At 41.6% G+C, this 17,042-nt stretch overlaps 1 protein-coding gene across 1 annotated transcript in view; it reads left to right on the forward strand.

Moving 5' to 3' along the window:
- Window positions 1–17,042, forward strand: part of SIDT1 (SID1 transmembrane family member 1) — a 78,279-nt gene that overhangs the window by 43,010 nt on the left and 18,227 nt on the right. Inside the window, exons 6-11 of the mRNA XM_023758708.1 lie at window positions 4,086–4,102; window positions 4,442–4,485; window positions 12,824–12,895; window positions 14,177–14,322; window positions 15,119–15,192; window positions 16,138–16,204. Of these exons, the coding sequence (XP_023614476.1) occupies window positions 4,086–4,102; window positions 4,442–4,485; window positions 12,824–12,895; window positions 14,177–14,322; window positions 15,119–15,192; window positions 16,138–16,204 (420 nt within the window). The remainder of the gene's footprint in view (window positions 1–4,085; window positions 4,103–4,441; window positions 4,486–12,823; window positions 12,896–14,176; window positions 14,323–15,118; window positions 15,193–16,137; window positions 16,205–17,042) is intronic.

Genomic DNA, 17,042 nt, shown 5'->3' on the forward strand with positions numbered 1-17,042 from the left:
GGTAACGTACCTTCACCTAATATGTAACTCATGGCAGATGCTGAGTAGATGCTCTCGTCCTCCCGTCTTCCTCTCATGTGTTTCCGTAGAAGAACTGCCTCTTTCTTCCGACTCCCCTTGAGCTTTAATTTCTGAGCCATTATTATGCTCGCCTGCTCGGTGCAATGTCACATAACTCGCCTGGCAGAGTTTCAGGAAAAATGCAACTTAAAGAGAAATGAGATACTGCCTACCTACCAACCGAAGCATTTGTGGGCTGGCAGAGGACTCATCGGTGCCAACTAACAGCTTCCTCTTCACTGTCCATCAAAGTCAGCAAAGTAATGCTATTGTGTAGTTTCTTTTCTCCTGTTCTTTCTCTTAATCCTCATCTTCCCCTCCTCCACCCTCCCATGCATGAAGACAGGAGGGATAGTTTTAAATTCTGTATTTAGTTCAGAGCTTCCAGGTTGTGGGTGTTCTCTGGCCGGTGAAGGGGGAAGACGTGCATGTCATCACTTAAGTTTGAACAGCCCATCTCCAGGGCTGGCTGGGAGACTGGCGTGGCAGCCAGCATCCAAGTCGGGTCGAAAGCAGAGCCCAGATCAATACAAAACATCCAGGCTCCCAGCTCCCCAGATGACGTGTCTATTGTGGGGATGACTCTAAAACAGCTAGAAAAACGTGGGGGCACTTCTTAGGCAGCAGTTACAGAGTCTGTTTACGCCAGGCGGGAGGTGCAGGGAGCTGTGTCCCAGGATCTGACTTAGATCATTGGGAAAAGCACAGGGAGTAGGGCCTGCAGATAAAGTCTGGGCCAATTTCACCTCCAAATGTCTGTTTAGGTTTGTTTCCTTTAGACATAGATTCTGTTGATTTCTGCCTTTTGGGTGACAGTCTCCACTGTATGCTTCACACACACACACACACACACACACACACACACACACACACACACAAAATATTGATATATACCAGTGGTTCTCAACCTTCCTAATGCCGTGACCCTTTAATATAGTTCCTCATGTTGTGGTGACCCCCAATTTCATTGTTACAAATTGAACATAATTAAAGCATAGTGATTAATCACAAAAACAATATGTAATTATATATGTGTTTTCTGATGGTCTTAGGCGACCCCTGTGAAAGGGTCGTTCGACCCCCAATGGGGTCGCGACCCACAGGTTGAGAACCACTGGGTTAGAGATATGTCCCCTGCCCTCAAAGTGTTTTTATGCTATATTCTCTTGAACACATGACTAAATACCATTTTCCTCCCTTTCTCCAGACCCAATCTAATCAGTATTTTTGGAGCCCCCACAATGAATGTGCAGGTCCTGGCCCAAGCACTGCATACCTATTCTCTTGTATGTTCCTCTCAACCACCCTGCCAGACATTGAATTCAAACTGCTCAATTCTGGGTGCTCATCCTTCTCTGGATACTTGTATTAGTTATCTATTGCCACAATAACGCTGCATAAAAATCAACCATAAAAACTTCAGTGGCATACATCAATAAATATTTAAGTTTACTCAAAATCTGTGGGTCAGCTGGACTGGGTTGGGATCTCAGCTGGATGTGGTCATAGAATGCAACCAGCTGGCAGGCCGTCTAGGAGCTGGCTCTTCTGGACTCCCTCAGCAGTGCTGGGCCTCCCACGCTCCCGCAGACTAGCCCTGGCTTATTGTATCTCCAGGAGAGATAACGGAAGAGTGTGAGGCCTCCTTAAGACGAGGCTGAGAAATGGTATTACTTCCACCTCATTCTGTGGGTCAAAACAAGTCATGAGGCCAGTCCAGATTTAAGAAGTGAAGATACGGACTCCACTTTTGATTGAAGGAGCTGGATACAAGATGAGGTGTAGCCATTTTCAATGTCTAGCATAGTTCTCATTTACTGTTTTTGCCTTTTCTCACTGGATACTGCCTGCCTCACTCAGGCTTTGTAAATCATTGAACTCCTCTAATGAAAAATTTTATCAGCTCCAAAAGCTAGGACAAGTGTGGGTAAAGCCTGTTAATACAAACACACAATCCAAACACATCATCTTTAATGAGGCCAAATACATAATTGTTTGCCAGTTAATATCACTAAAATTGTTTTTAAAGGGGACTTCAATAGAGCCTTATTTGCCAGCTAAACAGTTAGGCCAAAATTGTAACTGCTCTCCTTAATGATATGCCTTTTTCATTCAACAAATATTTAGTTATCATTTCCTATGTGGCAGGGCCTGTCCTAGAGGTGAAAGATAGAGTGATGAACAAGACAAGCTAGAGTCTTGCTCTAATAGAACTTACATGGTACAGAGAAAAACATATAAGCAAGGAAGCAGTTAATAAAAATAATTTCAGCTAGAGAGAGAAGAATAAAGATTCTGGAGTGATAGAGAATGATTGTATTGGGGAAGCTACTTTAGATTTAATTAATTCAGCAAGAAAGACCTCTCAGAACCAAGACTGAATAGCAGAAAGGAGCCAGCGATGTGAGGATCTGGGGAGAGAGTGGCCCAGGCAGAGAACAAGAGCAAAAACCCCAAGGCAGGGATGAATTTGCTGTGTCTAGAGAAAAAAGAGATATGAAGAGAAGTTCCTCCACCAAATTATCAGGATCAGGAGTGTGCCACTTCTGGAGTCCCCGTCTGGAAGAAAACAAGAGCATATAGCAAAGTACAGGTGCATCTAGCCCCAACCTTCCTCCTCCTCCACTCCAGCCTCATATTCAAAAGGGAGGCTCACTTTGGGGAAGAGGGTAATTCACATTTAAATTTTTGGTAGACATTCTCAAATGGTATACATAGGTTTTATATAATAGCTATTGAGATATAATTCACAGGACATAAAGTTCACCCTTTTACAGTATACAATTCAGTGGTTTTTAGTGTATTCACAGTTGCACAACCACCACCACTATCTAATTTTCATCACCTCCAAAAAGAAGCTCTGCGTTTACTGAGATTACAAGATACAAGATCAGTGTACAAAAATCAATTGGATTTCTATACGCTAGCAATTTACAATTCGAACATGAAATTAAGAAAATAATTCCATTTACAATAGCATTGAAATAATAAAATACTTAACACTTTAATTAATTAAAACTACAAAACATCCTTGAAAGAAATTAAAGAGGACTTAAATAAATGGAAAGATGTCCCATGTTCATGGGTTGGAAGACTTAATATTGTTAAAATGGGATAGTAGGTAGAATAATGGCCCCCAAAAGATGTCCACATGCCAATATACAGAACCTGTGAATACGTTACTTTACAGGACAAAAGACATTTTGCAGATGTGATAACATTATGGAGATTATCCCAGATTATCCATATGGGTATAATGTAATCACAAGGGTCCTTATATAAAAGGGAGACAAGCCCTAACCGGTTTGGCTCAGTGGATAGAGCGTCGGCCTGCAGACTGAAGGGTCCCAGGTTCGATTCCGGTCAAGGGCATGTACCTTGGTTGCCGGCACATCCCCAGTAGGAGGTGTGTAGGAGGCAGCTGATCGATGTTTCTCTCTCATCGATGTTTCTAACTCTCTATCCCTCTCCCTTCCTCTCTGTAAAAAATCAATAAAATATATTTTTTAAAAAAATAATAAATAAATAAATAAATAAATAAAAGGGAGACAAGAGGGTCAAAGACAGAAGGAGGAAACGTGATGATGGAAGCAGGGGTTGGAGTCATACACTCTAAAGACAAAGGAAGGGGCCATGAGTCAAAAAGTTGAAACAACCAAAATGTCCACCAAGTATAAACCAATAAATGTGATATATCCATACAATGGAATATTAGCCATAAAATGACTGAAGTATTGATTCATCTGTCATATAGATGAACCTTGAAAACATTAAGTGAAAAAAGCCAGTCAAGAAAGACTACATATAGTATATTTCATTTATAAGAAATGTCCAGAATAGGCAGATTTATAGAGACAGACAGTAGATTAATGGTGCAGGAGCTGGGAGGAAGGGGAATAGGGAATGACTGCTAATAGATTTGAGATTTCTTCTGGGGATGATGAAAATGTTCTCGAATTAGGTAATAGTGATAGTTGCACAACTTTGTGAACATACTAAAACTCATTGAATTGTGTATATTAAAGGGTGTGTGGATTTTATGGTATGTTAGTTATCTGAAAATAAACGAATCTGAAAATAAATTAATGAATGTGTGTGTGTGTGCGCACACGCGTGCTCCCACGCACCTCTAGGGATAGAACTGCTGGATTATATAGTAACTCTATGTTTAACTTTTTGAGGAACTGCCAAACTTTTCCTAAGTGGCTACACCATTTTACAATCCTACTAGCAATGTATCAGAGTCCCAAGTTCTCCACATCCAAAGGCCCATTTTTAAGAGATTCTAGCAGACAAATCTGCAATAAAGTCTATAGAGGACACAGGTAAAATGCTGAGGTTTTCGCTGCCTTAGGGGCATGTGCATGTGCTTTTTTTGCAGGTTTCAGAGAAAATCCATTGATGGAAGCTTTGGTTCCAATGATGGTAAGAAAAATCCCTGGTTTCAAATCAAATTGATGTCATGTGTATGGTAACACTCCCATTTGGTACTTCTTTTGTCTCTATGCCCTTTGTAATTTCCAATTCCTCCCTTGGTTCCTAACCCACAAAATAGTCTAATCTACAGCCTTTCTACAGAAAATGGAGCTCAGTGAGAACCAATAATTACTGAGATATGGAACTCATACTGAAAACTTTTGCTTGGAGTGTCCCTTGTAATTATCCACAAGTCCATTTGTCAGCCATTCATCCTTTTTAAAAGTAAAATCTTTTTGAGGATATAAATTGTTTATACCTATCCCCAAGTTGATTTATGAACAATATTAAAAATGTATTGTTAACTCTAATTCAGAGTTTAATTTTCCCAAATTGAGATAGAGGTGTTTGGTTTCTTTTGTTCAAGTAACTAGAAAACTGAAATATTTGAGACTAGCAAATATCATAAGAATAATAACTCTGAGAAATCCAGAGTAATTGATTATCCAACCATTGTAATATGCCCTTTCCTCTACTCCAAGAATTTGAACAAAGGATTTCAATTGCCCGATACTTTTTATCAAAACTTTTAAAAAATTAAATGTCTTCATTTTTTAAATTGAGATATATGACACTTTATAAGTTTCAGGTATACAACATAATGAGTCAGTATTTGTATGTTGTGTAAAAGGATCACCACAATGAGTTCAGTTAGCACTCATTACCACACATGCACATTTTTTTTCTTGTGATGAGAACTTTAAAGATCTACTCTCTCAGAAACTTTCAAATATACAATACAGGATTATTAACTACTAGAGGCCTGTTGCATGAAGAGATTCGTGCAATAGGCCTTCCCTTCCCTTGGCTGCTGACACCGGTTTGCCTCTGGCACCCGGGACCCAGGCCTTCGCTCTGGCTGGGCTCCTGCTGGAGCTGGCCCCAGAACCGTCAGCCTTCACTGCTCCGGCCCCGGGGCCGTCAGGCTTTGCTCCGCCACTTGGAGCCTATGTATGCAAATTAACCGCCATCTTTGTTGGGTTATTTGCATACTCTCCTGATTGGCTGGTTATCGTAGCAAAGGTATGGTCAATTTACATGTTTGTCTATTATTAGGTAAGATAGTCACCATGCTGTACATTAATGACATCTCAGGACTTACTTATTTTATAACAGGAAGTTTGTACTTTTGTACATGTCCTCATTTTTGAAAAGCCTAAATCAGCATGAGTTTCACAGTACTCATACGCCATTTGGCAAAGAGTGATCATTTGGGAAAGGAATGATAAGTGAGACTTGATTTTTAAGTCACAAGCAGCAGATGTTTAGTTTGTGTTTTCAACACTTAAATGAACCCACGGAATCTTAGAAAGACACAAATTGAGCCCCTCCCCCACACACAACCAGCAGGAATTTCCCCCCTCTGCTTCTCCTGCCTTCCTTTGACTTTTGTCTTCCTTACTGTCAGCAGGTCTACTTTTCCAGCCACCCAGGCAATTTTTTAAAATAACATTCAACAGCCAATATAAGAGACTGTGAAAGAAAACCTGCTCTACTGTCATTAAAATGCTAAATACTACTTTCCCTTTTATTCGTAAAGTGTTTAGGTAAATTTGCCTTCTCTCTGGATTTCACCTTTTTCTCGCCAGGGCTCCCCAGGTTTTGCTCTTATTTTATGCCTGGTTGAACTTAGAAAGCCTGATTGGTTGGATCCCATTCGGTGCTCTGTGAATGAATACTTTGTTATTTTTATCATATGAGTGAAGTCATTTTATTATTATAATGATAGTTAAAGGAACACCATGTTCAGAAGACTCTCCTGAACAGTGAAACATATGGGAACAGAGCTGGGACTTGGGCCAGATGATTGTCAAAATCAAGAAGGCCCTGAAAATAAGCTAAGAGCTAGAGGTGCCCTTCATATGGCAGCAGAAATTAATGAGTGACTAAAGGAAAAGGAAAGAAAAGGGAAGGGAAGGGAAGGGAAGGGAAGGGAAGGTAAGGGAAGGGAAGGGAAGGGAAGGGAAGGGAAGGGAAGAGAAGGGAAGGATAAAGGTGCATCAATTAGGTTTCATGTGGCTGCAAGTAACAAGAAAATATATCTCAAACATGCCTAAACCATATGAAGCTCTTCTCCCTGGAAGTTGAGCAGAAAGTTGGGCTTCAGGACTGACTGAGTCAGGTGGCTCTGGTCCTTTCCCTGCCATTTCCTTGGCTCTCCTTTGCTCTCAGTGCTGGTGGTGAGATGGATCAGATTTATACCCTCACTTGACAATGTCCAGAGGGAAGGACGTTTTCAGAAGCAACTTATTCTCACTTTACTGGCCTACGGTGAATTGTACACTTATTGGTAAACCAGTCACTGCAAAGGAACATATTTACCCACAGATCCATTAAGCCTACTTATAGAATTAGGATGAGATCATCTTTTGCTAAGACCAGGGTTTCTCAAACTCAACATTAATTGACATTACAGGCCAGATAGTTCTTTGTTGTTGGGGGCTGTCCTATGTATTGCAGGAAATTCAACATTTAACCGCATCCTTCACCTCTACCTACTAGAATGCAGCAGTACACTTCCTCCCTGTGACAACTCAAATGTCTCCAGACATTGCCAAATGTCATATTGGGGGCAAAACATTTTCTCCATCCCTGGTTGAGAATCACTGACTTAAATACATGGACTGCCAGGCACAGGTGAGGATACCTGAGCAAAATCCCAGCTTAGTTAGGAAGTGTGGAATAAGAAAGTTCACCACAAAGGGCTTTGAAATAGGGTGGAAATAAAGAATCTTTGTGGCAGAGAGGCTACAGGGAAAGATCAAAGATAATACAACTCATGTCACAGGACCACTAGTGAGAGGAGACTTAGGTGATTTAAACCAAGAGCAGAGCCCTGACCAGTTTGGCTCAGTGGATAGAGCATCGGCCTGTGGACTGAATGGTCCCAGGTTCAATTCTGGTCAAGGGCATGTACCTTGGTTGCAGGCACATCCCCAGTAGGGAGTGTTTAGGAGGCAGCTGATCCATGCTTCTAACGCTCTATCCCTCTCCCTTCCTCTCTGTAAAAAGTCAATAAAATATATTTAAAAAAAAAAAAAAAAAGAGCAGAGAAGACAAGATCTACCTTGGAGAAAAACCAGTTAGTGACTTTTTTTAAGCATATCAAACAGAGCATTGATAAGCCAGCCTCAGAGAGGGACCTTATCTGGAAGCTGAAGTGAGACATTCAGGGAGGAACCTTTGTAGAGGACCAGGATTCAGAAATGTCTGTCTCTCCCCAGGGCCAAGATTAGTGTGACTGTGGAGCTCCAGGAAGTTCAGTGGAGCTCAGAGCTCCAGGAAATGCCTTGGGGGCTTGGGGGCAGCACTATTTTAGTTAGGTAACGGCAGGAAGGCTGCATCTGGAGAACCTGCCGACTCCTCTGCAATTGTTATTCTTTGACTTGTCTGCAGTTCTTTAAGTTTTATATGAAATATGTCAACATTGGCTCCAACTATCCTAAAAAGAGGAAGAACTTATTTTATACTTCACTAGAGGCCCAGGGCATGAAAATTCATGCACTGGAGGGGGGGGGGTCCCTCAGCCCAGCCTGTCCCCTCTCACAGTCCGGGAGCCCTCAGGGGTGGGAGGCGACCCAGTGATCAGGGGAAGGCGATGCCCCCATCACACCTCTGTTGCTGCCACTGCCAACAGCACAAGCCTCGGCCGACCCTGGTTACCTGAGCCTTGGGCGACCCTGGGTGGCTGGGCGGCTGCCATCGAGGCTTGCCTATGCCTCGGGCCAGCCCTGGACAGCTGAGGGACTGAGGGGACTAGGGGACTCCAGAGGCAGGTGCACAGAAAGGCTGGGCCCTCCTGGGGGTGGGTCCCGCCTTGCCACGCCTGCCACCCCAGCGGTGCTGAGGGGACTGGGTGCCGCCATCTTGTGGCTGTGGGCACTGCCATCTTTGAGGGCATGGCAGTCAATTAGCATATTCCCTCCTTATTGGCTGTGGGCACCACCATCTTTGCGATGGCGTGATGGTCAATTGGCATAGTCCCTCTTTATTAGATAGAATTGGATGAAAAAGGAAATGAGACCCTAGAGCCAGATGAAGTGGAAATAGTGCTGGTAAAGAGCTTCTTCCGTCCTTGAAGGGACAATGTATTCTCCATTTATCACTTAGGACTTAAAGCAAGGTTCTCTGGGGTCATCTGAGGAGTACTAGAAAAAGCTCTGTGCTCTAAAAACCTTTCCTCCACTGGCTCTCTCAGCAGAGAAACCCATATTTCTCATCATTGTTAAAGAGTCTGTACAGAAATTCAGACACCAAGTGGGAAGAGAGATGAATGAAGCATACCTCACAGGCCTGTGGGGCACCTGAGCTGTCACCACGAACCTGGGTGTAGCATAAGGCAAGGTCACTTTTTCAAGTGAGGGAGCTTGACAAACCTGTCAGGTTTGTACATTTAAGAACCATATGGCTAATCCAGTGAACCCTTCCCTGGATAGAGCCGTTATTGAGTCAGCCTCTCAGCAAAGAGCAGGGTTCAGAGGGAGTAAGACAAGCAGTGTGTTGAGTCTGGAGACACCAAGGAGCACAGGCATCACCGGGCTCTGGGGCGATGGGTCTCTAATGCTAGTCCTGACCCTCTACTCTTCTTTTTCCAAATTTCCTTGACTTTTCTTACTCAGTTTTTCCTTTGAGAGGAATTTTATATCCCTCTACAAAGATTCATGGTTTCCTTCATTTTCTCCTCAGCTTTTGAAACAAAACATGAAATTAGTTGGGGTAGGCAGCCAATTGACACAAAAATGGAATTTCATGGCAGCTAGTTCACATCATTTCCGACTCCCTCTTCAGCTTCCCACCTCCTGCATTCAGAAATGGAAAGAGGCAGGACAGTTATAAATATGAAGTCCCTGAAAGTTCCAAATATACTCAGAATGAAATGACATTTTTTTCCCTTCACACAGAGCATTTAACATAAAGAGCAAGCATGAAAGCATATCTTTTTCTATGTTAGTAAAGTAGACAGATGGCAAGGGGGTTGTGCTCAGAGAAAAACACAGCAGAACAAGTTTCCTCAATTAGATTAGCTCATTCACAACCTTGTAAGTTTGCTTATTTCCAGCTAGAACATCTTGGTCTGTCCAATGAGCTAATATTTTTGTATTTAACTCTGCTTTCTCAGTACCATACAGATAAGTGTAAAAATGGCTTGCCTTCTAGGACCATTGATCATACTTGAAGTTTGGAAGAAAATGCTTTGGATTTCATGTCTGAAACCCATGTTTTAGACATAAGAAAAATTATCCAATGTTGACCAATCATATATTTAAATTATACCTATAAAAGTCCACAGAGTTCAAACATTTTACGTGCTGGCAATTATATTGCACATGAAAATCTTGATGTTCTTAATCGTCACAGAACCCCTTCTGTTGGCTCAGAATGAGGCAGAGCAGAGTGCAGAAATCAGTGACACGTCCAAGTCTGAACAGACCTACACAGCTGGCTTTTTCTTTTTAATGGAGTTGTCACCTAACAAAACAGTGGTTGTTTTTGCTTTCTCGCTTGCTTTGATTTTAGTTTTTGTTTGCGGGTTTTTTTTTCTCTTTTGATCACACACACACAAAAACCATTGGCTCCCACAAACCATTACAACCTCCTGCCAAAACTGACCTCATCATTTTCCTATGTGCACTTCTGCTTACCTCCTCAGAGGGCTTCTCAGTAACACCAAAATGCCAAAAATCCTGGGTTTTATTATTTTAGTGTCATTCTTCACTTCCTATTTGCACATTTATTTTTTAAATTAAATCTTAAATAAGGGACAGCAGTTAATGGTTAAAAATAGGGGGCTTACACTTGAAAAAAAATGTGAAAGGGACTGAGGGAAATATAAATGGAAAAGACTGAATATAGCACCGAGGGATACGATCAATGCAGTGATTTTTGTGAGACTTCCCACAATGAACTAGACAGAAAGAAGGCAGGAGCATGGCCCAGTAAGGAATCATTGGCCAGCACAGCAGCCAATCTAAAGAGCAAAGATTGTGCTTATGGTAGTGGAGATGCGCATGAGCCTCAACCTGTTTGTCTCTTTTGAAAGATACTCTGGAGCACTCCACCAAAGCAACTTGCTTACTGCCAGTTATTCATATTTTGAAGGAAAACCCTTGTGTTTCTTTCAATTAAGAAAAATTTTAGCTGAGACCAATATAATAAACCAATATCCACCCAATATCAGAGTGACTCTGGGCAAATTACTTGATCTCTCAGCAACTCCCCTTTTGTTGTCTTTAAAATGGTGATAACAATAGCACCCACTTCATAGGGTTGTTGAAAAATTAAAATTCTTGTAAAGAGCTCAAAAGAGTGTCTGACGCAAAGTAAGCTTTCAATAACCATTGGCCAGTAGTAGTGATCGTAGCAGCAGCAGCCACAGCAGCAGTAACAGAAGCATTAGTAATAGTAGGAGTGGTGATGGTAACAGTGTTAGTACTTGTTATAGTACTAATTATAGTCAATAGTAGCAGCAGCAGAGCTCTGTGCTGTAACTATGGCCAAATCTGTCCTAGGTAAAAAAAAAAAAAAAAAAAAAAAAAAGTCAATTTGCAGTCACCATCTTCCCATAACACTGTTGTGTGCTCAAAAGATTTAATCTCTCATTAAGAGTCTGAAAGTAACCTGTTTCTATGCCTGGAAATTGGCTGGAAAGTAGAGATGGTGTTGATACCATGCAATTATGGGTAAGTCCAAGAAAGGCCAGGGAACATCTTTCTTTAAATAATAAGAAATATATCAAGGGATCTCCAAGCCTAGGAACAATGCCAGGGAGTCTGCATTCTGAGGGCCCTGGGAACAGCCAGGAATGCTGCCATTAGCTCCACGGTGTTGCTGTCCAGCTGCTGAGCCATCAAAGTGAGGAAGGCAATTGAGTCTCCAAGGCCATCAGGTGTCTCTCATCGTCTGGCTAAATATTTTGGACTTGAGATTTATTTTTTTTTTTCATGGAGGAAATGAATGGACACACAAGGAGTAAAAAAAAAATGTGGAAAGACTATAAAGTTGGCTTGCACAACTGGATGATTTTACTGCCACTAGTGGGAGTGTAGTTTGAGAGCTGAATGAAGAGAGCCAACTGTGACAAACGATGAGTTGTTTGAGGCTTTGGGTCCTTTTACTTGTGTTACACTCCAGCATTAATGTAAACGATAAAGATCCATGTTTTCAATGAAGAAATAGAAATATATTTGCAGTGAGGATATGAAAGAATATTCTCAGTTATGGCTTCACTGAAAAGATATTTCCCTGCAATAGTACAAGAGACTGGCAAGTTACAGATTTTTTTTTTTTGGTCTGTATTGCGACAGAAGCAATCGCATCTCTCAGAAAGCAGATTTCAGTAAGGAATCCCCACCAGCCTGACAATACCCCAGATCCTTGGCAAAGCTCAGGAGATGGTGAAGAATCCCGTGCGTCTCCACAGATGAGTGTGGCGCCCGGAAACGTGGCGGCACTAAGTCAGAGTCAGAAACTGCCTAGATACCTGCTCGGATGTATTTTTTAGAGTCTTTTTCTCTCACTGACAACAACCACTTGGCAATAGATACTCCTATTCTATCTCCTCAATATCCCTCAAAATAACCAATGTTCATTCACATCTTTAGCTCATGTTGCTATTATTTATTGCTCCAAGGGGTGCAGAGATTTCCTTTCCCATCTGGGCTTTTTCAGCCTGTTGTGAGGGTTCTGCTAACTGCTGTAACAAGTAAACCTCCAAATTACAGTGCCTTAATCACAGGCGTTTATTTCTGACGGTTTTGTTCAGTGGTGGCCTTGCTCACAGGGATTCAGCACCCATGCTCCTTTGTTCTTGTGATTCTGCAATACTGTCCAGCGAGAATCAGCAGCTTTTCTCTAAAGTACCTGACAGTAAATATGTTAAGCTTTGCCAGTCATATAGCCTCTGTCAAACCTGCTCATTGTAGCTAAAGCCAGGCATAGACATACCCAAATGAGTGTGACTATCTCTCAATTCAACTTTATATATGAATACTGAATTTCAATTTCCTAGAATTTTTACCTGTCATGACATATTCTTTTCCTTTTGATTTTTCCCTCCAATCATTTAAACATTTAAAAGTCATTCTTAGTTCAAGGGCCATAGAAAAACAGGTGGCAGGCTAGATTTGGCCTGTAGGCCACAGTTTGGTGACTCCTGTATTAGAATGAAAAGAATATCGAATTTAAAATATTGTGTGCTGATCATTCAAACTACATAGAAGTGTGTTGTGTTCCTTTGTTTTAGCAACTGGACATAAAGTGTGTCCCTCTTCGCTTTGCTTTTTAACAGGCTCTGGAACTCTGGCGGTGTCACATCCCATTGCTGCCAGCACCCCCGAAGGGAGCAACTATGGGGCAATAGGTATTTCCTACGAGTCTATTCATGGAAGTGCTTCCTAATTCTCCAGCCACTAATGACTGTGAGAGCGGGCAAGGCAGTCATCACATACTAGTAAGACTGTATGGTCTTTGTAAGATGAATTGGTTGGATGATCTGGAAGATTCCTTCCAGTTCTAACTTTCTCCGGTTCTATGATTGTTTCTTGGATCTGCTAGCAACACTTGAGCAGAATTCCCTATAATGGTTTGCCATCAACATCCCAAGGCTCCCATGGAGGTTTTTTCATACCCAGCCCGTCAAGGACTTGAAAGATGTGTCAGAGTCTGATGTCAGGCACCCCGACCTCACCTGACCAGCTGTTTCATTCTCAGGTTTCAGGGGAGTAAGGGTGGTCAGAAGACTAAGGCTGAGCTGCAGGTGACCATGGCTGAAGCCCCCCAGTCTTTCCTTTGGGCTAACTTCATAATCGAACCTGCTCACTGACACCCAGTCATGCACCTGGCAACCCCCAGAGTTCATTAAGTGGCCTGAAGGAAACAGAATCCCCAGCCCTGTCTTTTGGAGTAGGAGTGCTTTGACGCTTCCATGCACTTCCATGACGCTGGTTGGCCAATGAATGCTGCACCTCAAATGTCAGTGTAGAGGGCCTGGGATCCTGTATCCCTGCCCTATTGTTCTGTAACTTTGAGAAGCATGTGGGCTCAGTGCAGGCGACTTATTTCTGGCTCTGCCAGAACAGGAGCTTTTTTTATTGTTTAGCCATCTGAACAGAAGAAATAAAGCAGAAGTAAGCTCGGCACATGTGTTCATCAAGCTGCACAAATTCCCATCTGCTCTGGGAAGTGTTCACGGGAACACAAGGATTCCTCTTCCTGAGAATGTTGTTTACATTATGTAATCCTAGATGTGGCATGTGGGGGATTTCGGTGTACAAATACTTGATCCACAAGCCGTGTAGAGCTGCTGGATATGGGTGTGCTGACAAGTACATGTGGTAGATGCTATACATAACTATGTGCATGCATATATTTATATATTTATGTTCATATTTTAAATATGAAACAGGAACTATAGCATATTATCTTTGCGTCCAATCATTCACAGAGCAGATGTCTTTATATTCTTAAAAATAGAAGAGGAACATTAAAAGTTCGTTGAGGAGGAATTGAGAGAAAGGCCATGTGTTGTGGGTAAGGTGTTAGTTTTTACTAGAATGAGTCAGCACTGTGCTTTTCGCAGAGAAGAATGGGCAACCTGGCTTCTTCTGGACTTTGGAAGGCAGATGAGCGTTCTCTGTTTCAGATGAGTCGAGCTCCAGTCCCGTCAGGCAGATGTCCTCCTCTGATGGGGGGCAGCCGTACCAGTCAGACTCGGACAGCTCCGTGGAGGAGAGTGACTTCGACACCATGCCAGACATTGAGAGCGATAAGAACGTCATCCGGACCAAGGTACCTCTGCCTGGCTGTCCTCTCTGAAGGGCAGTTGATTACAACTTCAGCAATGCCTTTGTGTCCTTATTTGTTTTCCTTCAGGCGAACGTCATATTTCCCAAAGGGCTTTTTAGGTAAACTATAGCTATAGACTAGAAGCAATCCTCTAATTAGCACTTCTGTCTGGAGGAAGAAAATGAGAACATTAAAGAGAATAGAGCATCAGATCACCCTCAGGGTCTGAAGTGACAGCTTGTGGACAATAAAGGAGAGAGGGATCCAACCAGAAGGAAGAACAGATTCACTGAAGGGTGTAGCTGGGAAAGACTTTCTGGTTCTGTGCGTATCATCCTTTAGGAGTAAAGTGTGCTTCTTTCTGGTGTATACTTACTATATTGTGTTTATCCGGGAAGGTGTATGAAGGTGAATTGCACAGTTTCAGTCCTACAATTCAAGAACCACACTGTGGACCTCTTTGAAAACTGGGAAATCAATTCTTGAGATATAAGAAGAATTCGATTCCCACTAGTTTTACATTATGTAATCCTAGATGTGGCATGTGGGGGATTTCCGTGTACAAATACTTGATCCACAAGCCGTGTAGAGCTGCTGGATCCTTAATAGTCCAAGAAGAAATACTAAGATTTTTATTATGGTATTCTGGGATAAGCAAGATTAAAAGAAAAATCTTGTTAAATAAATGTAATTACCTAGTAAGGGATTGAACTGAAATTTGTAAAGCTCTCCTTTGTATCTTATGGGGGGAAAAAAAAGCAAGTACAGTTTTGCATTCTCTTTTTATTTGGCTTCCCAGATGTTCCTTTACCTGTCAGATCTGTCCAGGAAGGACCGGAGAATCATCAGCAAAAAATATAAGATTTATTTTTGGTGAGTAGATGACCAAGAGGGCCATAGTTATCTTTATCAAAATTTAAAGTTCTTTTGTATATGGTACAGTCACTTATATTACAGGTTTTAATGTTTAATGAGGCATAGATATAGGTGTTTCAAGAATCCATGCCACATTCCATAGGAAAAATAAATTATAAAAGGCAACAAGCCCTAAATTAAATAAATACAAAGGAAAAAGTAAGAATGGTAGTAGACTCCCATATGTGCAGGGAGCACACCACTCTTCCAGGAGGCTAATGCAACAATAACATTAATGTCACTACCTTGCATGAGACATGCTAATCTGTGGCCATCTCCTCTTCTCCTCACCAGGCCTTGCTCTTGGACGAACCAGAAATTTCAGGGATTAGATGCCTAGAGCATCTAAGGGTAGCTAGAAACTACCCCAGGATAATCAAACACACTGATGCCACCTCCCTTCGAGTTGAGAGGCTGAGCTGCCTGTCAAGGGCCCCTCCCTCCCCTCAAAATCCCAGGCTGACACTGACGGATCTTCTGATTCCTTTCTCTTCCCAATTATTTTCCCCTTTAATTGGATTCAGACATTAGAGGAAAACAAGGGACAGTGGGGGTCACGTGGAATTTCACAGTGGAACCTTCATTTTGGAACTAAGAGGAATCTAAGAGAGCCACATTCCTTTGTGTGATCCATCTCCCATGACTTGCATTCTGACCATGTTTCCTCTAACAACATCCTTAAGCGATAGATTCTCATTAGTAATTTGGTTAAAACAGAAGCAAGTATTATTTACACTGCTTTACAACCGACTGGAGAAACAAGAACCACATTATCAGTCTCTAATTGCTTTTGTGAGTTGACTAAGGAGTTATGGGGTGAAAGCATTCTTTTTTTAAAAACTTGAATGAAGATTTCATTGTTAATTTGGAAATAGCTATTTCCGGTTCTTTCCGCCTGCATAGGAATATCATCACTATCGCTGTGTTCTATGCACTACCTGTGATCCAGCTGGTCATCACCTACCAGACAGTAAGTGCTGCCCTGAACCCCAGAACCCAAGTTCTCATACTGCAGGGAGAGAGCTTTGCTGTGATGTACAGAGAAAGGTATAACTTGGGATTGGTCCAAAAATTAATTTCCCATTTGGGTTCTAATTGGACTTCTCCAATGCTTCATCTTTGATTTATAATTCCCAATTATTTTATCAGAGAGAGGCTTGGGACCACTTGTATTGTTTTGTCTACCAATTCGAAATTATTACCTTGCACTCATTCAGTCATAGTATCTATCAATTGTGCCTATGATTTACCAGTCTGAACTTTTGACCATCATGGGATAATGAGTAAATAAGTTTCCAGATCAAAACAAAGATGCCTGATGTCTCATTTAGCCTGTGCCCTCTCACTAAGGGGAAATATTTTTTTGTAAAAGTAAAACTAGCTTCATAAAACTTAAAAAATACTAAAATAAAAAGAAAACAAAATAAAAAATAAACAAACATAAATAATAATTAAAATAGTTTAAGAATCCCTAAAACTCCTTCATAGAATCCAAGAGTCCAGGTCACTTGAGTGACCTTCCCTAGGATTTATTCTCTGTGAGAAAGTCCATTTAGATTAGCACGAAGCTGAAGGTGTTTCCAGTGAAGTGGTTCTCAAACTTTGCTGTGCATTAAGAACATCTGGGGAACTTTTAAAAATCCCGGTGTCCAAGCTGTACCCCATAGCAATTGGATGACAGTCTCTTAGAGTGGAACTAGCCATCAGTATTTATTAAATGCCCGGTGATTCCAGTGTACAGCCAACTTTGAGAACCAAAGTTCTAATAATATTTAGCCAATTTCATATTTACTGCTTGTACTGCATTA

The sequence above is a fragment of the Myotis lucifugus genome, unplaced genomic scaffold (genome assembly GCF_000147115.1).
Source record: "Myotis lucifugus unplaced genomic scaffold, Myoluc2.0 scaffold_137, whole genome shotgun sequence".
In the NCBI taxonomy this organism is placed as follows: domain Eukaryota; kingdom Metazoa; phylum Chordata; class Mammalia; order Chiroptera; family Vespertilionidae; genus Myotis; species Myotis lucifugus.